Source organism: Etheostoma cragini, chromosome 19 (genome assembly GCF_013103735.1).
Source record: "Etheostoma cragini isolate CJK2018 chromosome 19, CSU_Ecrag_1.0, whole genome shotgun sequence".
Taxonomy (NCBI): Eukaryota; Metazoa; Chordata; class Actinopteri; order Perciformes; family Percidae; genus Etheostoma; species Etheostoma cragini.
In genome coordinates, this window is record NC_048425.1 from 10,941,343 (window position 1) to 10,961,888 (window position 20,546).

At 40.7% G+C, this 20,546-nt stretch overlaps 1 protein-coding gene across 1 annotated transcript in view; it reads right to left on the minus strand.

The window, feature by feature from the left end:
• The window catches only part of fgf11a (fibroblast growth factor 11a), a 100,823-nt gene that overhangs the window by 22,118 nt on the left and 58,159 nt on the right, over positions 1–20,546 (minus strand). Inside the window, exon 3 of the mRNA XM_034856872.1 lies at positions 10,689–10,792. Coding sequence (XP_034712763.1) covers positions 10,689–10,792 — 104 coding nt within the window. The remainder of the gene's footprint in view (positions 1–10,688; positions 10,793–20,546) is intronic.

The following is a 20,546-nucleotide window of genomic DNA, read 5'->3' on the forward strand; positions in this document are numbered from 1 at the left end:
CCCCCCCCCCCCCCCTGCATTAACCTTTGCTGAGTGCCCAGGTGTTCCAGGACCATTACACAGCCACTGCATAGATCTGGCCCAATGTGGCTATATTAATATCAAGACCTCCACAAACCACTCATTATGCCTGACTTCCTGGAGACACAGTGGACACATGACTGGTCACCACAATTGATTATTTTTCTCTTTGTTGACTTGAGATGTGCAGGGCGTTCGACACTGATTGAATTGAATGTGAAAAGAACGTGCAGCGGCCAGATGAATAAAAAGGTGACGCAGAGGTGAAGTGAGGGAATGATGAAGAGGTGTGAATTGTTGGGGATGTGTAAAGACAGATGGATACACACAGCCCATCTGGCCTCTTACAGCTTGACTATCCAGCTTGGCACTGAACAAGGTTTCAGTTGGTGCCTCACTACAGAGTCAGGCTTTAGTTATTACTGATTATTATTATCACCCAACTCTGACAAAGTGCAACGTTGGTAACTCAGACTAAGATGTAGGTCATCCAGTACTGTACAGGACTATATAGGAATGTGTAAGAGAGGAAGCTCAGTCTTTTCTCTCACACACCATAGCTTAGCTGTCCAGGACAACTTTACGTTCACTTTTTATTTAGGTCTTTAACTGGTACTGGAGTATTTTTACATTGTGGATCACAAAAGATCATCCTCTCTCCAACAAATATATAACACAACATATACATATATTTATATATACACACACACACACACACCCACATATAAAGGGGGGCACTGGATTTTTAACAAGTGAAAACAGGAGCACCGTTCCTAAAATTGTAATGGGGTACAAAACCCTCTTGATTCCCTTGTTTTCGTAATCGCTGGAGGACGAATAGCATCATTGAAAATTTGACAAGTTGAGTGATCGCCCAGCTCTACTGTGCATCTCACATTTCTAATAAGTGTGTGAGTCATATTTCTGGATCTGTGCCTCAGAACGTTACCTCAAAGCATGCCACCCGCCTACATCTGTCATGCACTTGCCGCATTGTGCCCTTACAATTAGCATCTCACCTGGGACAGCTGTTGCTATTTTGGCACCATGACAGATTTGCTGAGCCAGCGTTAACATGGAAGACATCACTTAGCACAACTTGATTAATATCTGGGGAGATGCTTGGCCTCTGTCAAAATATGCAGGAACATGCAGTCACAGAACTATTAAAACATTCAGAAATGTTTAAGTACATCTACACGTCTTTTCTCCATTAGTGTCAGTTCATATAAGCTTAAGGAATGGATTTTGTCCTTGAATAGATCCAAACAGACGCCTGTAAATCTGATTTGTCTAAACATACTGTATATTCTGTGTATGGAAGGGCTGGGAAATTAATTTAATACTTTTTTAGGCACTGACCAAATTGCCTTCTTTGTATTAAGAATCAAAAAAATCCTTGTTATCCAATACCCAATTTCAATATCTAAGGAGTAACTCTCATCCGCGGCAGTGAGCCAATAAACATGCAGCATGCTTCTACCCAGATCTAATATGTCTGTGATTGGCTGTCTACATTACACGTCGTAGAGGCAGGGAGGAAAAACTCACAGAGACGGGCTCACGTTGTAGCAGCTGAAAATAAATAAATTGATTTGGGACGTAACATGTTATTTTGTAAAAAAAATTTCAGTGCTTACCTAGGTTTGTTAAAGACTTAGGTGCACGTATTTGGTAGGGGGTTAGGGTCGGCCCGCGAGAAAATCTTACACAAAAAATGCAATTTCACATAATTTTGAACCATTATTATAAATACCATATTTGTGGTTAAAAGGTTATGTTGGCAACACTAGCAGATAACAAACAATCATTAAATCTGAGAAATGTAATTTAGTTATATTCATTCAGTGCCAAAAAATAGCTTTAGTGCTGCGCCTAAGACTTAGAAAAACCCTGAGGCCTGTACTATGAATCCAGATCAACGTCTATGTTTGGGATTTCTTTCAGTTCCCCGGCTTCACTAACCCTAACCCGAACAACCGCGGTCCTGCATAAGCTGAGTCATGACGGTGGTTAACAACTAGTTCAATCAACCCAGGGTGTCCCAGTCTAGAGAGGTATTGTTTGCACAGCACAACAATCACAAACTTCTTTCAGAGCCGCATATTCCACTTAAGAAGAGTAAACTATAATTCCACATAAATATGAAGAACACAGACACCTAGGGACAGGGAATGAGGAAATAAAGAGTGGGAAGAAGAAGAAAACATGTGAACGCCAACAGTGTGAGGACAAAGGGGGAGAGGGGAAAGGGGGCAACAGAGAGGTAGAGGACAGCTCTAGGACAAAGACAGCAGATAAAGGACACGTCAAGCCGAGGATATACAGTATATTTGGAAATAAAGAGGTTGTGATAAAAAAGCAGGGGAGGAAAAAAGTAGTGATGGAGGAGAAGAAAAATAAAGAAAAAGAACAAACCACAGGAGAGGCCAACAGACACAAATGGCCGGACAGGGAGCGAGACAGACTGACAGGCAAGTAAAAGCTGTACAAGTGAGACGGGGGAAGAAAGATGAGCAGGGCGGCGGTTGTTGCTCCCAGCGGAGACGTTATGTTCGCTATGAGTCTGGGCCTGTCAGCCCATCCTTCTCTTCCTTCTCTCCCTCCCAGCATCCATTGCTGCCCCTCTGTCTTTCCATCTTCGTTCCTCTCAATACAGCGACTACAATCAGCCCTGTTTGTAATAACTAGTGGGAAGATCCAGCGCGCCCTGTCAGTCAAATTGCCCTGCCACCCCCCTATCCTCAAGGAGTTCAATGAGCCCTCTGGCCTTGAATACAGATTTACTCACTCACACACACACACACACACACACACACACGCACACACACACACACACAAACACACGCTGTAGGGTACACAGAAGGAAGCATTACATCGCGTGTGGTGAAAAGGTCAAAAATGTGTTTCATTTGAAGCAAACGTCACTTCCCATCCTGGACATTTGAATGTGAAGGCAGATACACCGATGCTCTGCAGTGACTCACTCCTCTGCTCTCTGTCTCGCCCCTATTGTCGTCTCGTTTTATCCTCACGTAAACAAGAGGCTCATGTAAGGACAAAAGGACATTCGCGCCATCGCTCCCTTTTTTTACCAACTCACGACTCCACAGAATGATTAACCCCTCTGGGGTCTGAGGGGGTTTTCAGACAGACAAATGAGTACCACAATTATTATTATTTTTTTAAATTCAGACTTTTGCTCTGCCGTGCCGGTGTCTGAAACATTGTAAGCTGTAACAGTTTGCATGTTCTGCCGTATCGCGGACTGCAGAGCACACCTCCTGTCAGGAGAACTGTCTCCTGACACAGGACTTGAAGAGTACCCCACTGCGATTGCCTCATTCCAACCCGGTTTCCCTCCCAACTTGGAAGATATTGATGCTTGTTCAGTGGCTCTTAGCGCCTCCAGCGTGTGTATGGAACAGACCGGGCATAGCAGCAGCTCAACTGCGGTGCTGCTGATGACGTAGTATTAAGAGCAGTGGTTGGGGGTGGTGGACGAGTCAAACAACACAGAACTCACCCAGGAGACCGGGGATCAAGTCCCGGTCTTATCCCAGTATCACAGAAACATACATTTTGTAACCCCACCAAACATCTTTTCCTAAACCTAACTGTCCCGTTTCTTTTGCCACAAGTCAGTAGAACGTACGTCGCGACCCAGAGCCTCAAAAAGTGACGCCATAAGTCCTGAGCAAGCACGTCTAAAAATGACGCTTAACGAGACTTTTTGCATCAATAAAAAACGGCAAAGACACGTGACCAAGAGTTTTGACGCGATGGCCAATGACTGAGAACGTGTTGCGTAACTGCGTAAGTGAACCTCACCAAGGGGGAAAACTGTGTGAGGCAGGTATGTAACAAGCACAAAACACATTCATTAACCCCATTGTTTTATACAACTAGTTTGAATCTTTCTTTTTCTATCTCTCCTGAGTGCTAAAAGAAGCTTGGGTAATATTCCTCAAGGATAATAAAGAGGAACGTTTGGCTGCCTACTTCTTTACTGAGGAAGGCGAATCCACACTCAAGAGAGAGAAACGTTCCCTCTTATGTAAGGAAATATTTTCCACCCTTTTGTACTGGCAGGAGTTGTGTCATGTTGCGTGTCTGCAGGGGATGCACCACTGCAAACAAAAGCAATCACACTTTATGTACAGTAGATATCTCCTGTGTATTAAAGTCTAACCAGAATTGGAATTCTTCTCTATGTGTATAAGGAGACAGCAGCATATTAGTGAGAAGGAAAAAGTCCTCGGACATATTTATGGAACAGCCTCTAAGCGTCATTTTTTTCCACGGCAGGAGTTGACTTAGCTCTGCTAGAATACGAGCCTTCAACTTCTTTGTGTCTTTCTTTGATGTTAAAGCGTACAAATGGTGAAAGACTTTTCCCCCCACAAAGCTTTTGACGATGTAAGCCATGTGTCCCTTACATCATTTAGCATTTGGTAGGCCCCATATCACGTTATGTTTCATTACACTCACAAAGTGGCAGCTAGTTTCCCCATCCCGTACATATTCAAAAAATTGTTCTTTTTTACTTTATTTATATTATTATTTCATGTATATTGTATGTATGTATATTTTCCCTAGTATTTAATTTATATTTATATTCTGTGCTTTGTGACTGATTTTGCTGCTGGAATTTCCCATTTTTCTTGGGATCAATAAACATCTATCTATCTATCTATCTATCTATCTATCTATCTAGTCACACCAGCTTGCTAACGGTAGCACTGATTCCCACAAGACATTCCATCTCTTAGCAGTCCTTAAAACTACATTTCTACCAACAGACCCTGGTTCAAAACCTTGGCTTTGTCATTGCACAAGAAACTAGAAGATACAGGACTGCTCATCTCGGCCAGTGTATCATAGATTGAACAACAAAGGAAATTGAAAAATAAAAAACACTGCTGTGCTGCGTTTCAGGCTAGTTAAATCAGATTAGGTGATTAGATCAAATTTCAGTGATCCTCATGGGGAAAATGAGCTGTGGCAGCAGAGTTGAGAGCCTGAATTAGAAAAGAACAAACCAAAACTATTGAAGATAATAATCCACAAAGAAAATAAAAACAGAGAGCTTAGAATTGGAATGATGCAACTGTTAAATCAAGATAAATTATGCTTAAGACGGCGGAGCTGGAAAACTACTTTCCTCTTTTTTTTTTCTCTGAGCCATTACTTGCAAATGTACAGCTGGGAGAGGGTACTTCATTTTACAAATCCTTTAAACAAGTGCTGTAATTATCTGCTGTGCATTTGTGTGTGTGTGTGTGTGTGTGTGTGTGTGTGTGTGTGTGTGTGTGTGTGTGTGTGTGTGTGTGTGTGTTTATGTGTTTGCAGCAGAGAACACATCTGCCACAAAAGCCCATGAAAGATTAATGCTGAGTAGCCACTGGAACACTGCCGCAGCCAAAGCAAGCCTTTGTTATTGCTACAAAAAAGTAAGAGGAAACACCTCCACCTTAGTTAAATGGTTTTTTTCCTGCTGCTGCTGCTGGGGAATACTCCTTGATTTGAGCCTAAGAGGCAACTCATCACATAACTATCACCTTGAAAATACTTCTGCTTTGCAACATAATGCTGCCTGTATTATGTTTTTAATCAGCATAATTAGGAAGCCATTATAAATTAACCTATTTTGCATAGTGAGTGTTTAAATGTATCCTTTATTTCTAGTAATAGTAGAATTTGCACATCACTCACACAGCTAAAACATTAATTCACTTTTCTATATGTTTTGTTAAGGCCCTCTTTCCCAGTTAGGGAAAGGTCATTGTCCAGGTTAAATACTGAAAAAGTGGGCCAGAGTTTAACGATCTAAGCGCATGGCATGAAGCGCCTGGCGCATTTAGGGCGTGCATGAATCCCCTTGTGCTACTTTAACCAAGAGTGTATGGCAGCAGCCTGGAGACCTACCGTCTTATGCCTCCTGTTTCATGCCCTCTTGGTTGGTGCCATCCCCAAGTTTCGACTTTTCAAAATAAAAGCTTGCGTCTGGTCCACTATGTCTTCGTACTTTGGCATTGGTATCGTGATGGCGGATTTGCTGAGCGGGAAGGAGAGATTTTCAGGAGAAGAAACTGATCTGCTCGTGCGTAAAGTGAAAGCACGCGTGCAGATCGTATCATAATACCATTTCACAATGTAATGTGAGAGATAGCCACGCCCCTTGAGTTGCATATAAGAACTGGAAATAGAGAGGGAAATAAATAAATGTGGACTTAAAATAATTAAAAATAATTTAACTACTTAATTCATTTTTATATGAACATTTACATTCATTTAAGTATTTATTGCCAAATTTATTTTTGTCATGATGTATTTCAAAGGCATGTTTATTTATTTATTCATATATTTATGTAGGTATTCACTTATTTATGCATTTGTTCATTTTTTTAACATTGAATAAAAACATTATTCCACAACACTGACCTCTACCTTTACTGTTCACAATGGAAAACCAAACAAGAAAAGAACTGGTACCAAACAAATGTGTTGAGTTGAACAAAGCCGTACCATACAATAGAAACTTGGCATCTGTCTGTGGTTTGGCGCCGGGCAGGTCGTGTAGCGAGTGCGTTTATCAAGAGAGTTTTTTGCTGACAGCAGCTTTCTGCATTTTGGAACGAGGCTGATGAGAGCATTCAGAGTAGGGCTGCACGATGTGTGGAAAATATCTAAATGAGCTTATTTTGACTGATATTGCGATATGATTCATGATATTGGGAGGAATGTACCTTTTTGAAGCATTCATCTTATTTTCATTGAAATGTAAGTGTAACATGTAAATGAATACAGTGCATTTAATCTGTGGGATATATGTTGAAAATAAGATTTAATATCGAGATTATTTCTTTGAATGCTTGCTAAAATGCCCCGCACCCTTAAGGGGTTGACGCAGGGGCCGTGTTCCCAGCACATTCTAACGGTTGCATAACCGGGTGGCAAGGCGCTCCACCGCCTCTCTCCGGACCCTGAGGGCAACGAGAGCGAATACATGGCTTCATCCTCTATTTCGGTTCTCTGTCTTCTTCTCTTTCTCTCCCTCTCTGGTGTTCAGAGAACAACGGCAAAACAGGTAGTTCAAGGTGAGAGGGGTGGAAAAAAGTTCTCCTTCTCTCCCTTGTCCTCCCTCCTTTCTCATCTCAGCGGGATTTCTCTCTTTCTCTCTCTCTCTCCCCCTCTCCCTCCCTGTGGTTATTTCCCTTAGTGAAAATGGGTCACCTTTCTTCTGTCAGGAGAATGCCTGGGTAAGTATAACCTCTATGTTCTGTGTGTGTGTGTGTGTGTGTGTGTGTGTGTGTGTGTGTGTGTAAGGTTTTTACTGTCTGGGGGGGGGGTTCTGAGCCCTGGAAAAGTAATGTGCAAGGACTATTTTCTGGGGCTCATTAGGTGAAAAGTTTCTTTTTTTGGGGGGGGGGGGGGGGGGGGGGGGGGGGGGGGGATTACAGTACAGTACGGGTAGGTTCAAATATGGATTGAGGCCACTTCTGACATTTTGGCAAGTAAAAAAAAAACGCTCCTGCAGTTTTCGTGATAAAAAGACAAGGGACACTGAATAATAATTAAATAATTTGGCCTCCAAGAGCATTTTCTGTTTCTTCGACAATTCATTTACAGGATTGATTCCCCGGATTTACGTAACCTTCCACTTTCTTTAACCGTCATGTTGTCCTTGGGTCAAATTGACCTGTTTTCCTGTATCAATGTTCTTTTTAATTACCCCAAAATAACATGATTGATTCCACACAACGCTTTTTGGCAAGTACAAATCTCTTCTTTCATTCATTTTTGGGCGTCCTACTCAATTTTATGGCATTTGAAAAAGAAAATTGAAGTGGTTTTGACATAGTATTGAGTAAAAATTGACATATTCCAGTCTGTGATTATCCAACAACATACATTCCTTTAATTTTAGTCTAAATAATTCCTAATATCTGCTTTTCTAACTCAAAAATTAGGTATAATTTCCTATAAATGAGGTTTATTGACCATGAATTCCTAACTGTAAAACTGAAGTTAATAAGTAAGTGTTACGTAGTGTTAAAAAGATCATAAAAAGTGACAAACATTGAAAAAAAGTATCAAAAGTGTTGAAAAAAGGGACAAAAATGTAAGAAAAAGTTAAAAACACTGATAAAATGCTTCACCAAAAGTGTTGATTTTTACAGAAAGACAACACAAGGTTGTTCTAACCTCCGGTGGATCTCTGAGGACTATGGTGAACTGTTCCTCAGATCTCTGCAGGGTAAATCCAGACAGCTAGCTAGACTATCTGTCCAATCTGAGTTTTCTGTACACGAACGTAAACGTTCCACTAAAACAAGTTCCTTCCCGAGGCTGTTACGCAGAGGCACCGTTGGGATTTAAGAAATAAATAAACCAGCGCACGTTTTTCTCCCATCCCAGAATGCTGTGTGGACTAGCCAGACCCTCCTCTGTAGTGCTGTGGAGGAAGGTCTGGCAAAGCGGGGCTACCAAGAGCCTAAACACAACTCTGGTACTACATCGTATATCGAGGCATGCTGCGTTCCCTAAAGCCTCCCAAAGAAAATAAATAAATATGAATGAAATGAATCATTTCAAATGCTCGTCTTTAGTAAACTCCGTAGGTGTCGGATTCATTCATGCTACATGAGTAAGAATGCATTATAAATATTTTCAGATTAATATGGAGCATTAGTTTGCAAGTGGGCTAACCAACTGCTAGGTTGGTCCCTATGCAGTTGGCAAGCTAATCCAGGGAGTTCATTTGTTTGTATTTTCTTCTGCTAACACAAATTTACACAGCTAAAAGACATCTTTAGCATCCCAGAGATTAGTTTTATTAGGACGTTCACGGATGGTAGCTCCTCTGTGTTGCCAGATCTCGCGAGAGCTGGTCCAGAGACAGAAACAGGTCTCAAACTAAGTTAGTCTCTCGTGATCTGTCCCCCCTTGAAAAATCCAATTTTAGTGTCAAGTCAAAATGTTCTGGATATATGTGGCTTGTGAAGAATGGCTCTAATATTTAATTTGGTGACTATGGGGCGAAAGAATTGCTCATAAATTGCGTTCCTGTTTACGTCTCCCATTAGAATCAACACACTCAGAAGCTGTCGCTGGTCTCCTAAAGAGGCGTGGCAGCGGTGGAGCAACATGACACAGATCCAGGAAGCTACTCTAAGTTGGGGCGTCTCGGTTCTAAACCGTCTCTGGCATGACTCACGGTCAGATTGACCATGGTTAAAAAATAGAGACAAGTAGAGATTTGAACCCGAGGCTCATAACTGTACAATAACAAAGCAACAAAACTTAAAGAGCCAACAAGAACTCAGTTCAAGCCGGTTTTGCCAATTACTTTAAGTCATGTGACGTGATTTCTGGATCAAGAAGGGCTTTGCACTTTCAAGACTTCTGTTATGTCCCACTGCATTTTGTGGTTGGAAAAGTGGGCAGCTACTAGAATTAAGGACAGACATTAAGTAATGTGCATGTTTCAACTGAAAGTTGTTCTAATACTGTGTATGCGACGACGGCTTTTGTGCAAATCAGTGTATGTGTGTTCTTTCCCGGGCTGATTTTCCACTGTTCCACCTGATAGAAACCAGGCATCTGCTCTCCTCTCTGGCAGCATAGTATGCATGCAGGCAGCGTTAGATGGACTTTGAAGTGAGCGCACCGATGCACTTCAAACAAGATCTCACACACATTGCCTGTGTGCCAAGAGGAGAAAGGCAGAAATAAAAGAGCTTCTCCGCATCCTGACTGAGTGCACTCTGATCCACCCTCTTGTCTCTCCGCCTATTCTTCCATCTGCTTCCGCTATTCTCTGCACATCAATGCGAAACAACTCTCTGGAAGTACCAAGTGAGCTGTTTCACAACTTGTAGCAGACGAATGCTGCTTTGACCGAGAGTGGGAGTGTTTCATGCAGACGTTACCCACAATTTCCTTACCTTAGCCTGTAACTGTGTGATTAAAACGGATCCAGGTCGGAGCGAAAAGACTTTGTCTCAGCATTGTGTCATGTCATGCTGTCTGTGTGTGTGTGTCTTCATCAAGACTTTTAAGACTTTTTAAGACCATTATGAATAAAACGTAAGACCTATAGCACAATATAGAAGTACATTGAAATGCAGAGTCACAAAATTACTTTTTTGCAAAGTAAATACATTTATTCCAATTAAATATAAGCAAAACGGAGTAATGATAGTCTATAAATATACAGCAAATTATATTTGGACTATCAAAAGAAAGAACTAGAACACCACAGAATAAAAAAAAACGAAGCGCTGAGGAAGCATTAGAGGAGGCGTTGCATGGACGTAGGAAAATTAAGACCTGTTTAAAATTATTTAAGGCGTTTTAAGGCCGAAAACCTTTTAACACCCCGCAGAAACCTTGTTACTTTTCTGTAATGCAGCTTTTAACTAAAAGAAAGCTCTTGTGTCATGTCATGATATCCAAAATTTTCAACCATCTTCTTTTCTAGATTCTTTGTAGCAGTAACATTTCAAATTCGCAAGCACAATTTACTCCCTATCCAGAAACCCTTGGCGATTACTTTAATAGTTGACAACTAATCAAATAATCCTTGCAGCTCTAGAAATAGCATGATGATTTAAAGTCTTTAAAGGCTTACGGTGTTACTGTACTGTATGTGCTGACCGTACCGAAGTGTAGAGGTAGCCCTCGCTGTTCATGGCAACGTAGAGCCCCGTCTTGGTGCTCTGGATGGCCACTATCCTGAGCCCCACAGGAATCAAGTTGAACTGCACTGGAAGAAGAGAAGAAGAAAAAAAACAGAAAGGGAGGAGTGGTGTTAGAGCAATTATTCTCTCTCTTAACGGTGCTCACGGCGTTTCCTCGCAGCATAAAAAGACAACTGCTTTCCAGCTGTCTGATATTTTATCCTCCCTGTTGTACAATATGTCAGTCGGAGGCGGGAATGGGAAGTGTGTTAAAAAAAAAAAAGGAGGAGAAGCGGGGAAGGATTAGGAGAGGGAGATTTAGGAGAAATAAAGTCTGGTTGCTGGTATACCGGGGGGGTCAGACAAAGCCGGGAGTGACTGCACGGAGAATCCCCCTGCTGGAGAGAGAAAGATAGAGAGAGCTTAGCTTTGCAGAGAGCTTTAGAAATACATTAGACGCCGACATCGCCAGAGCTTGCTTTGAATTCATTTCCTCTGTCCCGATACAGTAAACAGCACTTTGTAATGCAGTTTGCTGAATACCCCTCCTGTGGAACCTTGGATTTCTTATGTGCATAACTCTCCATATAAACTAACTTCAACTGAGCCACTGGAGCGACACAAACACACACACACACACGCTCTGTTTGAATCTGTTGTCAGAAGTGGGCTTGCCTGAGTTTGATTTATTAGGTGCTTGTACAAATAAAGTTAGAGCTGGGCAATATAATGATTTTGTATCAATATCGCGATACGGACTAGTTCTTGTCTTAGATTTTGGATACATGTTGTAATATCGTAATATGGTAAGTGTTATCTTAAGCTGGTTTTACAGGCTGCATTACAGTAAAGTGATGTCATTTTCTGAATTTACTAGACTGTTCTAGCTCTTCTATTCTATCATTCTATTATTTACCTTTGCCCCCTAAGTCAGTAAATCATTTCTGCCTGGAAGGGCTGCACAATATGACAAAATGTTGAATTTAAAACCACTAAAAATATCCAATATTCTTTTACTGAACGAATTGAACATTGAATTGACTATAAAACACAGCTTCTATTGATATTTTTTTTCAACCAACACAAAAATATGTTTTGTTTGTTTTGTGCAATCTGTCCCAACCTTTCTTGATGTGTAGAATGCGCCAGTTGATATTGCCACGGCAATAACAAACAGATATTGTCCAGCCCTGTGTGTGTGTGTGTGTATGTGTGTGTGTGTGTGTTTATCCCTCTCAGACCATCTCAAGAGCGTGCCATCTAACAGTGCCTTTATAAGATGTGACACGGTGAGCTGAGTGATCCTGACACAGCAGCCTCTGCTGCCAGCTGCTCCGCGGTCACACTGTCATGATGGCCGAACGCTACCATGACGAATAAAGCCCCTGAAGTGTTTGGACTAGGATCTGGGATGAGAAAAACAACCACCAACAGACAAGCTCCGCAAGGCTGAACACACAACAGCTGTAATTACATTACTTTTTCAACATTTTGGGGAAATGGGCTTGTTTTTGCCAAGTATTAGTTCAAAAATCAATACCACTTTTAGTCTGTGGACTGGGACTAATGTGTTGTAACGACTTGTGTCTTGTGACTTCCTGGAATCTTGTCATCACCGTGAAGTTGCCAGGCAACCAGCAGAGAGTCCAGGAAGTCACTGTAGCTGCCGGATGGTTGCTGAGAAACAGTTACAGCGCGTAACTCCCAGTAAAAAAAATCGTTGTTACATTTGTGAGTGTGTATGGGATAGCTCTCTTTCCTTGGTTGTTGAAAATGCAACACAACCCCGGAGATTCCAAACCAAAACGGGGTCAGAAGTGTTTTCAAATTTCTCAGGTTTAGGGGCTCTAAAACACCAGAGCAGTGTGAATGCCAGGTATACATGTAGCAAAAAAGATTTCTTTTTAAACCGAAACGTAGCAATGTAAATGTAGCCTCAGAGTTCACCGTGCTGAACTGTCACCCCCAGGGCATAATGTGTCATACTGAAATTTGTGAAATGAGGTAATAAACTTTTTTCATTACAAACAATAACAGAACGTCTTAGCTATCTGTGATTGTTTGATTGCTAACGTTAGCTCAAAACGCCATCCAAGTGACAGCCTTTGTTGTGTTTGATTGGTAGCTTTTAGCTAAGATAGCAGTCATTTCAAATGTTTTAGCTATTTGGTTGTTTGATTGCTAACGTTAGCTTAAAACGCTATTGAACTGACAGCCTTTATTGTCTTTGATTGCTAACTTGTAGCCAGGCGTGAACAAACTAGTTTATGTAGGTCCATTTTCACTGTATTGACATCACAGAAGTCTCTCGTTAGCATCTTGGGATCGAAGGGAAGGTGGAAGAAAGGGATGAGGAAGAGGGAGCGGCGAGCAATCCTCCGTTTTGTTAGACAATACTTCAACTTCAAGAAGTGGCATCACCCAACATTGCTTAAAGCACCTTTAAAGCAACAACAAAGCCCTTTTCCTCTTCGGTCCCCCTACAGGTTGGAAGCAGAACTGTCTCATCGAACTACAGATCTGCTACCTGATCTAGCAAACTTGCTTAGTGCCGTAATATCTCGAAGTTATTAATCCTTGCCCTTGGAAAAAGTAAGTTGACAAAAAAAACTCAAGGCCCTCTTACTAGCTTCTTTTGGAGATTTCATCATTACATGACCTTTTCCATCTGTCAGCAGATGGAATAGATTACTGAGAAAATCAAACTTCTACTGCATATGTTAGGCTGAACATGGCAAAAGTCTGCCATATAAGTCCAGGAAAGCTTCGGACACGTGTTTGCATAACTCCAACATAGAGCCCGACGATAAAGGACTTTTAAGGCCAATACTGATACAAATATTTGGTTATTTAAAAATCTGATATGCCAATATATCGGCCGATATATATATATATATATTTTTAAAAACAGAGGATCATCAAAATATATTAAAGGTCTGAAAAAAAAGTATAAAAATATAAACTTAAGATATGAAACTGAAAGTCCTTTAAACGCTCACAACATGGTTAACAGTCCGTTTTCATTTTTAAAATATTAATTTATCAGATTCATATATTTTTTACAAATGATTCTGATATATAAAAAAAAATATATATTTTTTTTTTGTAAATCGGCCATTATAAATGCTAATACTTATATATCGGGAAATGCCTTATATCGGCCAATAATATCAGCCTGCCGATATATCTGTCGTGTTCTACTCCAACAACGTTTACTGGTAAAGTCTAATGAAAATACAGCGTATGTGAGGTTTTTTTAAATTTTCTTTGACAAATGATAGAAATGCATTATGAGGTGACAGCGTGGTTGTCAAAATGACGGATCTCTTACTCAGATGAAAAATGAAGTCTCAGGAGAAGGTTTTAGATTCATGGAGCCATTAGCTTCATTTAAAACAAATCAATTTCAAATCAAAAGTTCTGCCAACATAATGGATGGAAGTTAAGTTATCAGATGGAGATAGAAAGTCAATGCTGGCCTTAATGGGGAAAAAAAATGCTAAAATGCAACCCTTGTCAGAACTATTGAGTTTTGAAGTGAATTATTTAAGCTTCAAGAAAGTCTTGCTTTTGTTATTAGTAATTAGTTACACACTAAAAGATTTTCTATTTTCAGGCAACATCCATTCCACTTGAGGAAAACTGGCAAGCATGGATTCTATTTAAAATGTTTCAATGTTAAACGCCACAGTGAACGTAGTCAGATTTAACTAATCTGTCATCCACTTATGTCATTCATACTTACAGTACAGATGACACATGGTGGAAGAAGAAATCATGTCATTTATTTAAATAAAAGTACTGAAGTACTCAATGCAGAAAAATCCCATTTTAGCAGATGGAAATGAACAGTTCTGTGTTTGACAGGCTACTCATATTAGTCGGACTTGAAGGCCTGTAAATTGTTGGGTAGTTTCCTTTCCAATAAAAAATTGTATTTAACACTACATGTGTTTTATATGCACAAATGTTAATTTGCAAAGTAACTAGTAACTAAAACTGCTAGAATAATGTAGTGGAGTAAGTCCAAGTACCTCAAATGTGTACAAAAGTACAGTACGTAAGTATTACTTCCCACTTCTGCACTAAGTACAGTACAGATAGGGATGTGTGTCCGGTTTGAAGGTGCGATTGAATACGCTTCTCTCTCCCTCAGTCTCTATCTTCAGGGCCCAGGTTCTGTTTGCTCGATCGATGCCTGCATCTCAAACAGTCGCTTTTGCAAATGAACAAGGTGTCACCAAAGACCATGGCCCTAACCCTAACCCATGGCCAAATAGAGCATGGTGCGCACACACTGCCTCCCTCCTTGCCCTCCTTTTTCCCTTCTCTCTAGTTTTCCTCAGTCTTTTAGGCTAAAACCACACTACGTTTTAATTTATGAACAAAATAATCTCCGCCCGCGCAAGCGTTTTAGTTCCGTAGCAGAACTAATTTCCATCCACATTAACACGACTGCCGACGCATACCACATGACTAAAGCCCGAACGATATATCGGCATTTGTCTGCATTTCTAATGGCCTAGGACTTAAAGTTTCATATCTTAAGTTTGTATTTTTGCACATTTTATTCATCAAAACTTTAATCTATTTTGAAGTTCCTTTGTCCTGTTATCATGTTATTATGAAATCTGTTTGTTTTGCAATGCGTTTCTGGATTTTCTTTTAAAATATATATCGGCCGATATATTGACATATTGGATTTTTAAATAACCAAATATTTGTATTGAATCGCTCTTAAAAATCCTTTATGTCATTGTTTTAAATAGGGCTGGGTACTGAATTTAATACTTTTTAGGCATTGGCCAAATTGTCTCCTTAGTATCAAGTATTGAAAAATGCCTGGTCATAAAAATACATAAAAAATTAATGTCATTAGTGTCAGAGAGCCAATAAGCTTACATTATGCTTCTACCAAGATCTAATGCAGCTGGTCATGGGCTGTCTAACGTTACACGCTGTAGAGGTAGGCAGGAATAACGCTAAGCAAAGAGACAGGGCTCATGTACTGTAGTATTGGAAATGTTTTAGTTAAACCGGATTTGATAAAATTGGTATCAAAAAAGTACAGTTTAGTAACGGTATTGGTAGTGGTACTGGAATTGAAATAGTTTTTTAACAATACCCAGCCTCAGTTTTAAACTCAACAAGTAATTTGTTGTGTTTGAGCAGAATATTGAATTCAGAGGAAATACGTACATTTTAATATCGGTTTATTTTTTTGCAAGTAATATCATTATAGTGGCATCAAACATCAAAATCGCATATCTCAAAATCCCCTAATGCCGCTTCCTAGTGCGGATTCACCACCAGTCTTGCTGTGGTGTTGGTGAACCCACATAACATGGTACACACTAAGCACACACAGGATTCTTATTTTAATACTACTCAGCTGGAAGAAAGCGCTTTCAACCAAGCCACGAAACTAATGGTAGCTTCATTAGTTAGCGACAGATTGAAGCTTGGCAGGCATAGCAGCAGTAACAGGGCTTAACGAATGGTCAATTACTCCCTGCTTCGCAGGCACTCTCCATTGTCATTTGTTTCCTTCATCTCTCTCTGCATCTCTCTCTCTTTATTTTCCCTCCCAAGAAAGTTTGCTTCTTTACTCATCCTCAATTTCTTATCAAATGGATCACATAACTTTCAGCTTGGATAATAAGAGGCACCCCATCTCTCTTTGGTTTTCCCTAATATCTCTATCTCTCTCTCTCTCTCTCTCCCTGTTTGACTCGTTATTTTGTCTGCAACTCACAGAGGTGGCCGCTGGATTAATCAAAAGTCTATTGAGGGAGTGAAAGGAAGATAAGGGGAGGGAAATGAAGAGGGAGGGTGGAGGGCTTTGCCAAATCAATCCCCCAAGTCAATTTGAGGCTTGAGATCATCTACACAATAAATAAACATGGTGAAAGTGGAGATGGGGTGAGATGGGGGGAGAGAGAGAGAGAGAGAGAGAGAGAGAGAGAGAGAGAGAGAGGCACAGAGTTAAGCTATGCAGAGGGCAACTGCAGGCCTGCACACAGGACTGGCGCTCTGCTGAGTTGTATTGTGTAGCCCAGTTGGTCTCAACTGGAATGAGAAGAGGATTACAGTCATCTGTGAGGATTCATGCAGAGTTTAACTTCTGGACAAGCACAGGCTCTTTATTCTATCTCCTGTTTGAATAAAGCTGACTGGATGGAAGCATTGTGGCGTGATAGTAACTTAGAGACTTCTGAAAATGGAATTGTCTATTCTGTCGCTTATTGTCCAACAGGCTAAACAAAACAGTCACTGGACTCCAGGTAGTCCAGATCCACAACGTTCCACTTCCAGGATTGCTCCGTTGCTTCCGGATACTCCGCCGGATCCTCAAGCTGAACTAAGAGAATTATTAACTGGAGCATTTTAGCAGTGGAGATCCCCTCACTGATGACTGACAGGGTTAAACAAGCAACAAACTGAAAGTAGTGGAAGTCCATATTCCCTGTCTATCGGCTTAAAATTACTAGGGGTGTAACAATACATCGACCTTGATAAACATATGGATTCATTGATCAATGATCCAATGTCATTGATGCAAAGTTAAAATATCCATACATATCATTATCTTTAAGATGGGCCTTTATTTTTATTTAAATCTTACTTTATATTTCTTCTTTTATTAAAAATAATAGCATGTTTTTCATAAAAATGTCTGGAAAAGCTCAAATCATATTTTACCGTAATTCCTCAAATAAAAACCGATAACCAGTAAAACGCCGGCTTTCTGACAGTGGCCAACACGGACAAATAAAGGGCGGCCTTAAATTAAAAGTCGGGCTTAATCTCCCTTTATCATCATGTACATCTCTACCAATGTAATTTAACAGATTCAACAATATGTTCATGCTTTTTTCCACACTTTGTTTTTCTAGATTACGGTAAGGTACTCATGTGAAGCATCATTGTCCTACCAGTGTTTTAGTCAATGTGGCCGTATGAGTTACTCAGACTCGTGCAGTTTGTAGTAGCGTGTAGGAGCCAATAGATGGCTTGGCTACATCGGCCGGAACATTGAGGAATTATGGTAGTTGCCTTTCATGAGTTAAGATAAATGGAACCGATTGTGTTAAATGGACCTATGACATTGCTTCCTATGATTGCAGACCTCTGAGTTTAATGGAAATTATATTCGATTTAAAGCTATATTGGCAGAGTATGTGATATCCACAAATATTGTGTTGTCGTCCAAAGAATCGATGCAATATTGTATCGAGCATTACTCAATTTTCACAATCTGTTGTTGCCCCTGTGCCAGGTTTTTTGGAACATGTTGCAGGCATCAAATTCAAAATAAGTCAATATTTAATATTTAAGAGTCTTTTATTTTCCTAACATCCATTAATTTTGGTATTCTATTCCCGTTTTTAAGTAAATTTTATGTATGTCTCTCATGCAACTTCCTTATTGAAAAGCAGTACTTTACTAATCTACTTATTACGATGCCTTTTAACTAATCACCTGAAATACCTACAGACTTAAAATGAGTTTACTTAATTTACTAAAATTTACTCAGTCTCTCCCTCCTTGGTGGTCGGCAGACAAAGATGTGCCAGTTGTACATTACTGCCACCTAACCATGGATGTGCGGCAATGCATTGTGGGCCATATCCACCTCTGGCGTGACCATTGTTGTTCACTCGCTCCCTCAACCTTCTGGAGGTCGATCTCACCAAGTCCACTTCAGTTTTTCAGACAATCGGAACAACACTCATGATGGCCGCGGGGATTCCCCGAGGGGCGAGTGCTGATGGGAAAACGAACAAGGGCATGTCGAAGCGCTAATGAAACGTAGCCGCAGAGCGCTGCACTGGGATCGGTAAAAATGACAGCTGGATTGATAAAAACAAGTTCATTTGCATCGGCAACACATGGAACAACCTCCCTCCTAATCCACACGCTGTCGTTTGTGTTGTTAAAAAAACTCAATAGATTAAACGACGTGTAGAGGAGCTTCACGCCTGATTTCCCTGGTGGTCGATGACAAGACGACTACCTTCACTCTCCTGTTATTTACCTTCCACCTCTTCCCCCAGGCTTTCCTCCACAGCCAATTCCTCTGAACCTTTATCTGTCTTCCTTTCAGTCCATCTGTCTTCTCCTCTCTTTCCCTGGCGCTTCCTGTTTTTCCACCCTGCCTTGTCATGAATTAACAACCTTTTTCCTATCTCACTGTTTTTTTTATATACGTCTCTCCATTTCTCTTCACTATTTGTTTCCTATCAATTCCCTCTTCACTAGCTGTCGTCGCCCACTCCTGTGAAACCAATACTTTTGCATCCGAGTCCATTCATCTTTGTCCTATTTTACCCTGCAGCCTGTCTCTTCATCACTCGTCTCTGCATCCTCTGTCCTTACTTCTCCTCGTTTGGTATTCTTCCTGCTCTGCTTCTCATCCTCACGAGTCCGCTCTGGCACTCTTTTTTTGTACCTTTTCCTCCCTCATCTGGCTGACAGAGCATTTGCTTTCGATGTTCACATTTCTTCCCCTCCTTGAAAGCTGCAGCTCTCACACAGAGCCAAGTTTTCCCCTCATCTTGCCTTTCAAGTCTTCTTTCTGCCGTCTTTGAAGGGAGCGTTATCGAGCACTGGGGAAAGTTAGACGGAGCGAGAAAGAGCAGACTTTTTTTCCCAGAGCAGAGAAAGAGATAAGTGAAATTTCCCGCTCAACAGTGGGAGATGGTAATTACAGTGGATAAAAGTCAGGGAATGAAGCGTTTCCTTATGGCTTCTCGGTGTACACACAGAGGCAATAGCTTTCATCTCTCCGCCCTCCGTTTTTTCTCTTCTTCTCCCGTCTGTCAAACTGTCTGTCTTCCTGTCGCATTCAGGTTTTTTTTCCTCTCTTTCTCACCAAGAAACAGAATTCAAAAATCCAGTGACAATCCCAGCAGCAGCTTCGTCCCTCATCATCACTTGCTCAGTGCATTTATTCTCTCTGCGCTTTCCTTTTTTGTACTTCTTTTTTTCCTTTTTTTAATCTTCTTACCTTTGATATCAATTTCCTTCCTGGTTTGTTTCCTAATCTGTTCAGTAAGATAATCCTCCAAACCCCTGTCCTTGTCTCACCTCAATTGTCACTTTATCCTTGGTTTTGATTGGCCCAATATTTGGCACTATCGCACCCACGTAATGTAGCATACACCGATCCCACTCAGCTTGAGCAAAGCACTGCCGGGACAAATGAGGTTATTTTGCTTAAGTTTCCAATTGATTGAAGATATAAGTTATAGGTACATCATGTTGTTGATTTGACAACGTAGTGTGGTACATTGCATACAAAGGTCAGATATATTGCACAATAGTCTAAAAATAGCCTAGCAACCTGTGCCTAAAAAAAAAGAACAGAAAAAAAGAAAAAAAAAAAAAAAGAAAAACAGAGCGTTTTCCTACCCCATCTTTAGAATGGCCTCCCACTACATGTTAAAGAAGCTCACTCAGTGGACATTTATGAATCTAGATTGAAAACCCACCTCTACATATTAGATTTGATTACATTTGATTGAGTTACATTTTAAAGAGCAGTTTTCCACTGACATTTTCTTTCAACAAACAGAAACTTATCTCTGAGGGTCTTTCGCAATAGGTTGCAGCCTTTCACGATCTGTTTATCGCGTCAGTTGATTTCGCGATGACGGGAAAAAAACGATATATTGTGCAGCCCTCAAAATAGTAAAGTCATTTGAACGCCCTTTCTTTCCCAATAAATAGACAATAAGTGTCAACTCCCTTACCGTGCTGCCTTCATTCCTGTTCCAGTTGTATTACATAATAGTTTGGAAGAGCCAAGAACAGAAAAGGAGAGGCGCAAGGGGGGGG